Genomic DNA, 15,643 nt, shown 5'->3' on the forward strand with positions numbered 1-15,643 from the left:
AATCACACAATCCTCAAAATCGTTACGGCACAATAGAAAGCTCCTTTAGAAAACATCTCATAAAATAGACTCTCATGGTGTTAGATTTGGCGCATGCATGAACATTTATAAGAGCCTGTTTTATAAAATATTCAAGCTTGGGAAGAGATATCGAGTCTGAACAGCACCGAATTTTTGTCATTCTTTGCGGAGTGACTAAGTGTTACAAAAGGCTTAGGTTTTAAGTGGGTGCATGTCTGAATGTAACAACAACGCAGTAGATATATTCTAACATAAATCCTCGCTCAGCACGTGAAGTAGTGTAGAGCGCGATAGAAAGCAGGCCAAGCGATGGCTAACCATGAATTTTGTGGGTTTCGTTTGAATTTCTAGTGATCCAACATATAAGATACTAGAACCAAGTACGATTTGGGCAACACAAATTATTCTTATTCCTGAACGCCTGCATTGTATCCAGCAACAAATCGATCACATCAGTGAAATTGTATTAACTCAGTTTATACACATTAGATGCAAATATTCGTTGTCCCGTGCTTGAAATATGTTTGAATAGAATGGAATTGTTTGTGGTACCTGATATTCCTAAAATCGGGATAGTTTATTTTTCGTTTTGCTTGATTGGTTTTGAAAAAGACGAAACGGAATGTGTCTGAACGACTTGACGCTAAATTTGTCAAAGAAATCTGATATTTTGACCCCAGAAAACTAGGTGGCTTCAACTTTGAGACAGTTATTTTTGTGTTAGTTTACTTTGAAAAATAAAGTGGTAACTAGCTTTATTTCGTAGAGTATGCAACTTAAACGTACTGGAAAGAACATGAAAGAAAACTATACATGGCTGTAATTTTGGAAACGCTATTAGTGAACACCATCTTTTGCGAACCAGAATCCACCTTCTCACAGTGTCTATAAACGAGAAAACTTTTTATTGAGCATTAGCCAAGCAAAATGGTTTACGGCCTTGTACATAGGTGATATATAAATAAATAACATGCTGAGGTATTTTATATTTCTAACAAAAAAAAATGAAATGAATACAATACATTCTAAAATGGTCTTACAATTAATTTGTAACTAAAAGCTGATTTAAAATGCCACCAGAATGCAACTCATTCGAGATTCAATCATGATACAAAAATTTTACCGTAATTTCATATAACCCATATTTGGTGAATAAAAGTCATCTTTCATGCATACTTACTTTGCCGTGATCTTTATGAAAATCCTTAAAACTTAAATATTTTGTCTCTTTCAATGTTAAGTACCGTGGATAAATCTCACGTTATACTGATTCACTTTGGAGGATACGGTGACATCCAGTTACCGATCCATCAATTCGACTTTAGAAATTTTCTATACAAATATAAAATATTTTGAATCTTACTAAAATGCTGTTGAAAAGGTTGGAAAATAGAGTTGTATTTAACCGTATTTGAATTACATTTCTGTGTTGATATTCATGCCTCAAATATTAGCGGAAAAATTGCACAGTTAGAAATGACGAAAGTAAGGTCTCGACTTGTAGACTGCACACGATGCTTTAATATTTATATTGAACAAATTTGAGCGAGATTACATTATTTCCAAATTTGTGAATTTTTGGGCGATGACTTGTCAGTTATCCCAAGCCATTGTTCGTCAACAATGCGACGCATCACGCTTGGGTAATTATAAAGTGACTTTTTATATTAATAAGAAACTGTCAAAACTAGCGTGTAAAGAATATAACCGAATAACAGCATTTTAATTCTGTGTTAGACAAAGCTGACCATCATATGCTTCGTGAACATTTTGCACCGATGTGATTAGTAAAGAATATTGTTAGTATTTGATGTAGATTACTGTCGAAATTTCGTGATTTTGATGCAATTTCTAATTTCTCCGTCAGACGAACGCTTCAAGATTTGAAATACGTATGGTTCGGGCCGAGAATGCTCAAGTTCGCCCACGAAGTGTCCTTGAAGTTTGAATTAAAAATTCCGCCATATGGCATTCTGAATGAAAAACGCGCCAGAATTGACACTTGAGATAGTATGACATCATTGTTTCAATGTTGTTTTGCACATTTTCACTAATTTAGACTCGTCATAATACGGGAATAATAATAGGAATATACTTTTATATTTGATGGACAGTGTGTCTATATTAAAAAAGAACCTGTTGTTTTTGTCCATAAAGTTCATTTACAATATTTTTAAGCAGTAATTGTTCAAGTATTTTTACTTCATTTAATACATATTTGAGGGCCAAAACTATTGATGAATTCCCTTTGCAATTTAAAATTTTTAAGACCTTATGGACACTCTGTATGTCAGGAGAGGGGCGTTGTGCAAATGGCGATTGGTACAATATATTTACCCTCTTCCCCACTATGTATAGCAGTCCAACGGTTATTTCAACTATGAAATGTATATTTTCGAATTTGTAATGTTGTTTTAAGATGTTATAGTGTTGGTCGTGAAATATCGATACATATGTAAGACATTCGAACGTAGAAGTGACATTGCCAGATCTATTTCACATTCTGTAATATTAGCTATAAAGTAAATTTTGTCAAGTTTGATTCAAATCAAAATAAGCCTTTTTTACATTTAAAATTATAGCTTTACCAGACATCAAAATAACGGCCCGCAGTTAAACTAGTTTCATCCTGAAATAAGCTAGTAAAATCAGTCAAGGGAAAGCGATACATCACCTTCAAGTGCGGGGGTAATGCTTAATTTTCCGCTCAACTTAACATGTAAAGGAAATTGGGTCCTGTGTTGGGTATTGCTTTCAAGGCGGGCTCTTCAGAAAGCAGTAAAAACAAGCGGTTAGGTCGGATTAGGGTTTTGTGACGCTACACGGTGTCATAAAAGACAATTTGGCGGCAGAAAATTAGGTTTATGTCGCCATAATTGAAGAATATGAAATTCGTCTTATGTTTTGAAATTTCCCAACAGGCTATGCATAATAGAGTAAGACAGCAATTCAATTCAAAATATGGCGCCTATCTTGCGAACAAATCATACTATCATAGCTTATTAAACGGATTAGCTACGAACTTTCAATTTAAAACAAACAATCAAAAAACAATATGTCGCTATGCTGCAATTTACGCATCGGCTTATAATGCTCCTAATTGACCTCTAGAATATACGCTTCATTATGGAGGGATTTATAATATCGTTCAACTTTGAACCTAAACACCTGTACGAAGTTTTGCAATAAAGTATTGTATTATTATAAAGCGCCAAAATGTCTGTTGTATTTGACAATTAGAAATGGTCATTTGAAAAAATTTGAATAGACTTAACGCTTGCATTTGGTATTTGGTGATCAAGATAAGATGTCTTAGTAAGTAGTGAGAATTCTGCGTTTGCGAATCATATCTATATTTTATAGTATAAGTGCAACATGCTATGGTTCGGGGGCGATGTGAATGTATTTCTGCATCCTTCGATATGCAGGACTCTGGTTCATGCAAACGTTAATTAATCGATTTTCCACCCAAATGTCGGTCCACCCATATTTCATTGTACAAAGTACATGAACTTATATTATCATCAATATTTCAAATTAATAATCGACCGCCATATTGTATCTAAATATTCAAATATTATTTGAAATTTTTTTCGAAGACTTCCAAAGTTAATTGCTGCAAACTGGTGGAAAGCGAGCGATACTGCTTCCGTTTACGTAATACGCTTTAAAATATTTATATTAGTCTAAATAGCATGATTTATTTATTAGTACATCCGCAACCGTTTTGAGTAGCGATGTCAAAATTTTGAAAACCCAAAATAGTATTTTTGACAAACGAAAATATTTTATTTCAAGAATAATGTTACCGTGCTGCTCTATATTCTTAAGTTTAAAGTAATAATTGATATTTTGACAGTTTAGGTAAGATTAAAATTAACAAATTTCAAAAATATAAATATAGTGATGGTTAACTGGCACTTCATTAACTTTGACGAATAAACAAATATAAGGCTTAGTGGTTTGTATTCATTATTTTGATGGTTAAACACGACTGCTCCTGTCAAATATTCGAATTTAAAATTAAGTGATAAGTATCTTAGTTGGGAACATCAATAAATCAACTATGGCGGGTACATATTCTGTTACAAAATGTAATGAATAAACAGCTTGTAAATGGCTTCATTGTTCTTCCGAGCACCAATTCATCTTAGAGTCATGCTTGTACGATGATAATAAAACATGAATAAATTGCTTTCCTTGGGAATATCCTGAGATATACATCTCTCACGGAATAATTTGTTTCTCTATTGTGACGTGTTATTCATCACAATGATGATTTGTCGAGGTTGTTGTTTCGCCATAAAAGTCGTTTCATTGCTCTAGACATGTCTTCCGAAGTGAAACTTCGCTGCGTGAATTGTAAACTTGTTTGTTGTAAAGTAGAACTCGGAAACAGTAGATTTCCGTGTGAAGAAAGTCGTAAACGAAAGGAATTGTTCTGATTTCCGTTCCTGGATTAACGTGAGAATTTTGTGAATTTTTAAATTTATGAATAACTACGTTTTGTATACTGCCGTGAAATACCTAAATGTTTTTCTGCTACATTTTTGATTTTTTTTTGTCTTTTTGTAATATCACTTTTGGTGTTGCATGCCAGAAATTCGTTGGGCAAACCGGAAACGCGTTTTCTCATACATCCTTGAAATACAGTTTAAATATAGTAATAAAATAGTAATAAACTTCATGTTCAGATTCGTTTCATTTTTTACCTCTAGAAAGGGAAATATTTTCAGATTTGAATGTGTAATTAATACATGTTTCAGACATTTTTACAAATTTAAAATAAGCACAAATTTGTCATAACAGTCATAAGTCAACAGTCATAACAATTTTACGGTCATTCACTGATAACACTCGATAATTCTTATCATTGGATTATCATGATATATCATGCTTATCTGATATGTATTCACGGCACCCACCATGCACTTTCTAATACAATATTATGATGTAAATTTTTCCCACGGTCCCCATAAAAAATATGATATCTATTATTATCAATAATTTACAAGATAAAAATTGATAAGTTTTATCGAATGTAGATATTGCAACTCAATTTTCCGAGCAGTTTATCTATGCATAACTCACTTTCTAACTAGGCAATTATTGCTATTACAGCAACCATGATGGAGATAGTTTGGGAATTGGACTCTCGCACTCTCTAAAAACCGTGTTGCTGCCTTATCGCAGTGCAAGTATGCAATTTTCGAGTTAGCCGAAGTGAAAGCATGTCCGTTGGTATCAGATTCTACCTGTAATATTACCAAGATATATCGAAACCAAATAACGCAATCTAGGATTTTGAAAAATATGTTTGTCTGCGTTTACGTCACACTCACATGGCTCGCCTGTCTGGATGGGCAAAATTTTTGGCCCCGGGACCAAAAACCTTGCCCCCCTCTGACCTAGACCATACACAGCTCAACTGTGTTGAACGACACCATTGTTTCCGGGATCCAATTGTGTTTCTGACACAAATTAATTCGACACCAAACGAAGATTCAAAATTACCTGATTTAGTGAGTTTTCTTAAATTTAAAGTTGAACGGCACGCAATGTTTTATCGACATCTAGCGGTACTCACATAAGTAACGAATGAGTGTATACAAAATATATACCAGGAACCACACTTCAGCCGTTCTTATTTCGTGGTCAAAGGTGAGAAAAATGAGAACCATATGCGTTACTCCAAACTATTTCAATTTTTCACAGCCTAATGAAGATTATAACCAAAATAATTGTGCCCAACGTGAGATAGGTTTGTTTGAGTCAAGTACCACTGTACTCGCATATAGGAGTGTCATTATAGCGAAATCTGTAAAAATTAAACTGTACTAGTTATATAGACAGAACGTCCTATATAACTAGTACAGTTTTTTTTTTACAAATTTCGCTATAATTTATATATATTTATATATATAAATACCGAAATACAGTTGTTATTTGAGTGTTTTTGTGCCCTTATTGCCATTGTGGATACAGTCCCTTAGGGCGAGAACAAAATTTAGCACCTCTATATAAATTCGTGATGTTTTTACCAAAGATGCGCATACATTACTTCAAAATGAACGGGGTACGTTACTTTTAGAACATATGTTTCTCATTAAATCTAAGTTTATTTCAGTGTCTCTAAATGTGAGCTAAAGAGTTAACAGAAGTGATTCGTGGAGAATCAAGACAACGCTATGCAACAAATTTCACATTTATATCCAAAGTTGATGAGCCAATGCTACAAAATCAGGAATCGGACGCGGTCCGAATCGAATTCTCGAAATGGACGGGTTCCAAGCGCGTTTGCAAATTGGGTAGCCCTGATGTATACTATAAACACATTTTTCATTTGAACAATTTTAATGCAACTATGACCACTGCATATTTTTCTGCTACATCAGCTCCCAAGAACGGGGCCGAAACAGGAAAGCTTTCAGTCAATTAGCTGAGAAAGTTGTTCGAGTCAACAGAGCACATTTCCCCGTGGATGTTTACATTATGTTAATCGGATAAGATAACAACGTTAATCTAGATAAGGAGAATTTTTGCTGCTATAAAAATTTTGTATCAATATCTCTAGCTCAACGAGATGCCTTCTAATGAGTAGAGAAATCGCTCTCGTATATAAAAATAACCAAATATCTATTAATTTGGCGCCTGGAAGTTATTAGTAACCTTACACTCGTAATATGTCTTAAAGTAGATGTAATTTATAAATTGAGTTCTATTATTAATCCTACTAAAAACTGGCATAGCATAGAACTCTGCATAAAGTGGATTAATACAGCGAAATCATGCAAACGGGGATAGTCCATATATCTGTAACGAAATACATTTGAAACACATTGTTTGGAGAACATAACTTTTGTGCGAAGTTTCGGGATTACTTAAACTTTTGGGTTTCAACCATTAACAAACAGAAGTGCAAGTGTTCAATAAATCTTCATAGAAGTAAATAAGAAATTTATGGGTTCTGTTAATTGGATCACCCTCTACGACGCGTCATGTGTAATATGATAACTTATATTTCGTCTGCCTTTATTAGCTTTACATGTTTATACGTGTAAATGTCGGTAGTCGTGTTAGCAAGCGGGCCGAAACAAACTGTCAATCCACAATCCACTGGACAGATTTTCAACAGAACGTCCCAGTTTGGCATTCGTACGCTTTCGGCGGAAATTCTATGTGGCGCAAACGAAAGTCTACTCTTTTATTAGCAGAATTCCGGATTATTCAAGTGGTGTCTCAACCTTGACCCCTCTGGGGGGTTCACAACTTCAATCCACTCAACCACCTACCCGTACGATTGATTCTACTATAGTTGATATAGGGGCAAATATCTGCATGCCCGATGCAAGAATATGACATGTTTTTAAACCTAGGCATTGAACACCTGGTAAACGCAGCCAAAGCTTCAGCATGCATCAACTTGACGCATGGCCTTCTTTCTGGGTTGTTTGTTCTGTTTGTAACAGAACCGACTGAAAAATATAACTTTTGTGAGGGAACCGGTTGACAAAACATTTGATTCCCACCACTGGGCATAGCCCATTCCTTCCCAAACCGGGATTGAATTCCTCCCCAAGTAGAAATTTTATGAGGGAATTTTACTTCTGTTTGGTGTCGCTGACTAATATGTGTTGGAGCTTTTGTACAAAGCCCTCATAAAAAACATCCTCGCCAACGCACTAAATAAGAAAATTGGTAATTATTCGGTTAGGGTACGTGTTAGGGCTAGTCATGTAGATTGCGCCATTTTCAAATCATTCCAAACTCGAACCCAACTGGATAATAACTAATCTCAAATTTTTAAATGGGGCCTACTTTCCTCTAATCCGACATTTTTTTCGTTAGTGGAGCTTTGTAAGAAATCCATATCGTTTAGTTTTTTAGTATTTTTGTACTACAAATTTATGGATTCATTTTAAGCTGTTCAAATTGTGAAAAAGCCAAGTCCGAGATGCGCTATTCACTAACAAAGGTTTTTTAAATATTGAATAAATAACGTAAACAGAGTTTTCATGCTTAATGAGAAAGGAATATACAGTTCCAAAATAGGAAAAGGGAAGAATTCATTGAAAAAAGTTGGGAACCGCTGGTATAGCCTATTTAATTTTAAAGCCCACTTTAAACAGAATTGTAATGTCTCTTTGAGATTCCATGAAATTTTCTGAAATCCGGCGGATAGAATCATTAAATCAAAATTACTAATCCACGAATCCCCCAACTCGTAAAATCGATACACCATACAGCGTTGTTTTATTTTGTCATAATTGAACACATATAAATAAATTAGCAAAAGCTTCAGATAATGACGTAATAATCTATTGCCCCCGGTAAGGAGGCCTTCAGCTATTTTGTAAACGAGAAGTCAGGTAGAGTGAGTTGAGACCAGAAGAATGTCAAATTTAGCATTATTCGAAGACACTGAGTGTTGTCAAGGTAAGAATATAAAAAACCCTAATCCAGACAATATAGATTTTCACGTCACATGTCTTAATTGACGTGATTAATGGCTAACGTTAGAAAGAATATTAGAAATGTCTTATTCATTCCGAAGAACAAGAATGATGGGTCAATGACACGGCAAACCACGGATTATCATCCGATTAAGGATCCATGCAGATATAGAATTTTGTTCCAAAAGCATGGAGTTGACGGTGGAGGAAGACGACTCGTGGCCGACCAGCTGTGACGTGAACTACCACAGAATTGAATGAGAATCTAAATAAATTCGAGATCCTACATTGGATTTAGAATTCATCGATTTTTATTGTTGTTGTTTGGCTCTGTTCTGTTTCTAATTGACAGAAAAGAAGCTCACAATTAAAAATTCTCAAAAGGGTTTCGTTGCGTCTATCATAACAGGTATGCCTTTTATTGCATTTTGTGATCCTAAAAAGTTCTTCCATATTGAGTGAGCTTCATCAACTTTTGGGGGAGACTCTACTTGTTTACTTAATTGTTTTCTCAAGGAACTGGATGGATCATGTTTTATCTGTTCCCGTGAGAATGAATTGAATTTGCACCATTCTGATTATAGTTATTTTTGGATTAGCAGCAATAGTGTAATCTTAAATCACTAATCTTAAATAACAGGTTTTCATATAATTGTAACGATCTTCAAACTGACCGACAGACAACTCATCGGAACAAAAGTATAACATTTTTCAACACCTTTCGCTTAAACCCGGGTTTGTTTGCTGATGCTTTTCATTATCCCACGAGATAAAAGAATGAAGACTGAAGGTAATAAATTGTGAATCAAATTTCCGCTGCGTTTGTTTACTCGTTGTCGCAATGTTGTTTATTTATTTGTCGCGGCCTTTGTGTTTTAATATTTAAAACCTCGCGATTTCATTTGAAGTAATGTTAGATATTTAAATATAGTATTGTTCTCAATATTTCAAAGTAAAATTGTTGATCAGTTGATTACCTGACATACGCAAATTTACCAGTGGTATAATTTTACCGGCGCTCCAGAAGTGTGTGAAGATGGAGGTAACTAATTTTGTTCGTCTACTTTGCATCAAGTTCTGTAAAGGGACTGAAACCTATGAACAGGGGGTTTATTCACTTGTCTAACACAGACAGTCCCCGAACTTGTAATAAAACTAAAATAAGTAGAATTGGAATAAAATTACGGCCTAACCCTAACCTTGTACACACACAACGGGAATACCTTTTACCATCATGACGAGTTCGATTAAAGAGGGAAAACGTGGATACCCAATACAAGCTTAACCAAGCCCCAACTTATTTCCAATTTTATTATACACAAAACTTCGAAACACATTGTGGATCTACGACGAGGGCTTGTTAATCGTTGAAGTTTTTCTGTAGCGCTGTATTCTTCTGCGGCCTTCATCACAATGAGGATGCGCTAAAAGATTATATGATAAAGGGTGTATTATAGTTATGTTATAAGAATTTTCATAGGATGAGCTAGTCTTGGCTTGAACGATATATACTCTGTATTTATCGATAAATATCGGAATCATATTCAAGAGCGTAAACAGCCAAATATGGGAGGGGGGCAAATGTTTCTACATAATGACTCGATACGACGCTCACTTGTGCCCTTTGCTCCAAACAAAGCCAGACAAAAAGGTGCTCCAGAAGTATGCGCACCAAGTTGTCGCACAACCTGAATCCTAACCGGTACACACATACTATATTCAGGTTGTGCGCCATCTTGGTGCGCATACTTCTGGAGGTCCAAGTTTCCACTGAAATCGAACAGTATTTTAAAGAATCGCTCGCTCCACAGATGAGCTTGGCTGTCGAGTATATCCAAGCCATAAGCGCGTGACCACCCCCTACATTAATAGTAAGTACTCAAATCAAATGCAATTTTTGATTCTATCATTTTTTAATTAAAATAAACCAACTAACATTCAGCCATGAATTAAGTGCGGTAAAATGTATCACTTTATTTAAAAGAAATTATAGAAATATTATTTATTCTAGAAGCACCAGAAGATAAATTGCACAAGAAAAATAAGCAAAAATACTGTCAGGGTGGCTGACGTTATTTGCAACCATTTTTCAAATTTTAATAGATGTGGACAAGGGCATGTGATGAAATATTATTTTCCTAATGTTTTTGAATCTGACTTGAAGACTTAGACAAGGATACTTCGGTAAGAATAAAGGCGCTCCAGAAGTGTGTGTATCAATATGGAGGCAACTAATTTTGTTCGCCTACTCTACATCAAGTTGTATAAAGAAACTGAAACTTATGGGCAGAGGGTATGTTCACTTGGCTAACACAGACAGTCGCCGAATATAACTAGAATAAGGAAAATCGGAATAAAATCATGGCCTAACTATAACCTGGTACACATACTACGGGACCAGAATGAGTATATTTCAGAATGTAAGAGCATAACAATTTCATTGGCTTACTTCTCCCCTAAATTTGGGCATCAGAAATTTGAAAAAGACATCAGCAAATTCACAAGGTATATAAGCCCACAAATCGACTTGCGGCAAACACTAAATCGCACAGATTCCGGTTCGTAGCTCTTTTCATGCTGGGTGATGTTAAAGCGAACCCCCCACAGGTTAAAAATAGAAAATTATAGTGTGAACAAAAAAGATTCAGTTCTCCAAACCCAAGAAACTACGTACACACGAGTAACCGCTCTTACGAAGCGTTTATCAGATCGGAAGTGAAGATCATCCCACAAAAAGTTCGTGACGAGCCAAGGTCAACAACACCTAACTAACATGGCTACTCATGAGTCATTCATATTAGTTAAAAATATATAAGCGCATTTGAAAGCTAATTAGACTAGAATTATTTATATAGCAGCAACAATAAGAAGTTTCAAAGTAATAAATGATGAACTTTGTATGTCTATAATAATAACACCCGATAATTAACAATTAGAATACAATAAGTTAGCCATGCGAAAGTACAGTGGCTAAAATAAGAGTGTTCAGTAAACTCCCCGTAGTGATAACCAATCGGCAGGATTCCCCATTGAATGCTTACCGGCCCATTTTGGATTCGCATTCAATTTTTTAGCAAGAGAGGCCAAAAATTTTATGAAGTCATCTGATGACTCTGGCCCGCCGTCTAACGACCAAATAATTTCTCTGAAAGTCTGAAGTGAAAAATTTGTTACGTCTATTTTATGTCCTTTGTAATTAACGCAACGAGGTTCACTCTTTTTAGATTTGCGCGTATGAACAATAGGTTTTGTAATGTCTGTGGAGTTAGGTGATTCAGCGCCCCATATATTTCCAGCTATATTATCAGAGTTTATTTTATCGTTACTCGAGGTCTCTGAAAGACCTGGCTTGATTAAAGCAGGATGCCAAATTACCCCAAACGTTGAGGGTACCGCTCCAATATCAGCTTCATTAATAGTGTCTTGTTGGTACTCAGTACTGTCATTCGGCAAGCTACTTAGGTCGGACGCTGTATCTAAAAACGTGTCCTGTTCGCTAGTGCGGATAAAACTATTCAAGCAGAGTTCTGGTTCCATCAGACCGTCGCCTCCCGATTTTATCGAACTGCTGGGCGAGGGTGTGGCACTCGTGCCCAATTCGAGGTATGACGTTTTTGCTGATTTTTCATGTACAAATGGCGATTGATTTTGTGAATTTGTTTTTAACGCATTTGGTGAGTTTAAAGCTTTTTCGTGAAGTTCAAGAGACATTGGCTTCTTATGCGAACGGTGGTTACTGTGATGGTGGTGATTTATGTGACCAGGGAAATTATGCCCATCTTCATGAAACTCAGGATGCACATCTTTTTTTACTCCAAACGGCGTCTGCTCTTGGTTTGTAGAAATTGGTGTACTTTGAGAAGACGGTGGAGTTATACCTGGGTTATAAGAAGAGGGAAGTTGAGTAACAGTGACTGTTTCAGAACAGGTGGATGAGGTTTGGTTCTTGTTATATGGTGTTCCAAATGAAGATGGCCGTATACTTTGTGGAACCGACGTCGTTTCATACGGATGCAGCAACGTTTTGCATTCCGATGGCCGGGTAACAGCATATTCATTTGAAATCTCTGCAACGCTTACACTTTCATTCAGCGATTCAGATTTAGTTGAGGAAGAAACTTCGTCGTTGCTCTCATCACTCTCATCGATAGGTGACAGCAGAGCGTCGGCTGTTGGTTTCGAGGATGGATCAGTGGCGCTAGAGACTGTGCCTGGATTTTGGTTCCCATGATTCTGCATATCGTAATGTAGTCTTCTTCTCAACGGAGGTCTCGACACTCTTCTGTAGCTATCAATAGATGTGTATGGAGCGTGCATTCTCCCCCTTCTATTTCCATACGGATGATTGTGAGGCAAACTATGAGTATTACAATGGCGACCGGAATACTCTATTGCGCTATCTCGCGAATGGTGCGATGAATTGAAAGGAACGTCTTGAAACATATCGTGAGGCCTGATCGTCCTTCGATAATTTTCAAAATCGCGTGAAAGTATATCGTATTTATTGCGCAGCTCGTCCAATTCATTTCTGTATCTTTCACAATCCATACAGTGCTGAGGATCCGTTTGGCACATCGATGATGTCATATTTGAGTACTCCGAAAACCCGTGACATTGTGACGTCATCTGTTCCCGAAAATTCATGTAGCTATTTCCGCCTTCCATCTCTTCTAATTTTGCTGTAAGTTCGTCTATTTCTTGGTCCTTGTTTCTGAGGGCAGTCATTAGCTGCCCTGCTTGAGATTTTAACGACTCAAATGCTTGGCGCGTCTGATCCAAGCTCCGCGCCATTTTCTCCGACGATTTCACTTTTTGCCTTTCGGCGTTCAAAGTCAATCTCAAACCTTGCGTTATTTTTACTTGTTTTTCATTATTTTTCTTTACTTTTTCATACTTTTCTTTCCATTCTTTCATTTCCATCAGTTTTTGTTCCAACTTGGCCTCTCGCTTGACTCTCATTATTCTTGCTTGAGTCAACTGTTTGCAAAGTTTTTCAACAGCAGCGTTCTTATTTGCAACAACTTGTTTAAGTGAGTCAATATGGCGGATGGCGTTTTCAGTGGTTTTACTTGTGCTTTTTAATTTGTCAATATGCACATGTTTTACATATTCAGACAGAGTTTGAGTTCGTGGAAAAAGTTTAACTTCATTCAGTGCCATTTTTGATAAATATTCTCTCAAAATTGCGAGATCTATTCCCCCAAATTCAGAACAAACACAGCTTTCTTTTCCACACATTTTGGCATCGCTAGAACATGAATTAGGAGCACCAACATTAGATGTCGCCAAATCTGTTCCCGCCAAAGTATTATCGACGGAGCTAGAGTCTGCTATAGCCGAACATGACGAATGCCGCTTTCGAGTTGTTGCAACATCATTTGGTTTGGGGTTTTCTGTAGACATTGTGGTCCGTAATGTTTTTATCTCCCGTAAGGCAATCCCGATAGCGCATCTGAACTTTTTCATAAAGTCAGTTTGCTCTCGCATATCCACTAATTGCTTCGTTATCTGCTCTTCGGTAAACATGAATGTTTTTCCAGTTTTAGATCCAATATTCAACAAGTTGTTAATGTTTTCACTTGCTAATCCACTTTCCATGACAATATCGAAACTATATATCCATGGTATATTTATGATAAGACATGATGACTGTGAAATGATATTCAAATATTAAAAATAATACCCTTCACAGGATTTTTAAGTAATAACAGTTTTGTATTATATAGATTATAGATAGAGGAACTGGATCTGGCATAGGCATACTAGGACTCGCGGGCCAAATCCGGCCCGTAGGGTAAGTCAATTTGGCCCGCCTGATGCTGCCACAACCAAGCTTAAATCGATTTTTGATGTTTTAGCTAAAAAAAAAAGCTCAGGAAATTTGTTGAGGTTGTAATTGAATTTAGTTTTGACACGGCATTTTTCGACATCCAAAAACCTTGCCCACGCCTGAATTAGATATTGATATACACTATATAAATAAACCTACCTTATAAAATTATTCGCAATTAAAAAAATGAGAACCAATGTTATTTAGAAATGCGGAGACGAGAGATGTGAGAGATAGGATTCTTTGAGTAGAGTTTAATATTTTTCATATCATCTTTCTAATTCACCATTCCTGAAGTAAGGCATGATGACCCTCCACCATACTGTAAAAATCTCATAAAAATTTTTACCGTAGTATTTCAACTTTTGAGCGTATATCAGACCAACAAATTATATTTTGGAGTTGAAATTTTGCATGAAAAATTGTTCCCAATTGCTATTCTCGTGTAGACTCTGTTGTAAAACTTTCAATACCTTCGCTATTCTCTACAATCGACATTGTCTAACTCACGGATCGGCAACCTTTAACATTGAAAGAGCCATTTGCTATTCTTCCCGTCAAACTGAAACCTATTCGCAACATCTACTCTATGATGTCAGTGGCTATTAAAACTCTCGGAAAACCACTTATGGAGCATCATTCTAGTTCTTACTAAAGAGAAGCTTAATAACTTGATGCAATAATTCAGTTAATTCATAATAATTAATTCAGTTTATAATTCATTCAGTTAATAATTCATTCAGTAACGACGAAAAGAACTGAAAATTAAAGAAAAAGCTTGTTTTGACAAGTTTGATTCACCGTTACCGCTCTCGACTTCTTATACCTGCTGTGATGTGTAATTAGTAAGTAGTAATCGACTTTATGGCCCCAATTTCATTGAATTCCCACTGTCTCTAACAAAAAACTGTTGTAGCTAATTTGATTCACAGAAGCCAGAAATCCGAAAAGAGCCGCAGGTTGCCAATTGCTGTCTAACTATACACGATCCACAAACCTTGAATCAACATACTGATATTCTCTGATCAGATCATCCCTCAGTATTCGTTGTAAATGATTAATTTAGTCCTATTTGTGAACACTCGTTATATATAGAAGACTATTGTCTCGACAAACATAGGACCAGACAATTTTTCCTTGCCTGGTGGGAATATCTGCCGAAGATAAATATATGTAAGTACCTCGTTTATTGTTAGGGTGTTCACCCTTACCTTTTTATCGTTCATTTATACGGGGATATAGTCAGCAGACATACGTACATTAGGAGGCTCAAAAAAACAAAAGGCCATGAATTTGTTCTTTCCACATTTGCAGAAACAACTGTAGCATTGGTTTGTGT

General features: G+C 36.0%; 1 protein-coding gene across 1 annotated transcript; it reads right to left on the reverse strand.

Moving 5' to 3' along the window:
• Positions 1-10,395: 10,395 nt before the first annotated feature.
• Positions 10,396-14,934, reverse strand: LOC120333166 (uncharacterized). Its single transcript, XM_039400532.2, has 2 exons — positions 14,464-14,934; positions 10,396-14,123 (listed from the first exon to the last, which is right to left on the reverse strand). The coding sequence occupies exon 2, from the start codon at positions 14,070-14,072 to the stop codon at positions 11,460-11,462; it is 2,613 nt and encodes an 870-aa protein (XP_039256466.2). The 5' UTR covers positions 14,073-14,123; positions 14,464-14,934; the 3' UTR covers positions 10,396-11,459.
• Between the last annotated feature and the right edge of the window lie 709 nt (positions 14,935-15,643).

Source organism: Styela clava, chromosome 13, assembly GCF_964204865.1.
Source record: "Styela clava chromosome 13, kaStyClav1.hap1.2, whole genome shotgun sequence".
NCBI classification, from domain to species: Eukaryota; Metazoa; Chordata; class Ascidiacea; order Stolidobranchia; family Styelidae; genus Styela; species Styela clava.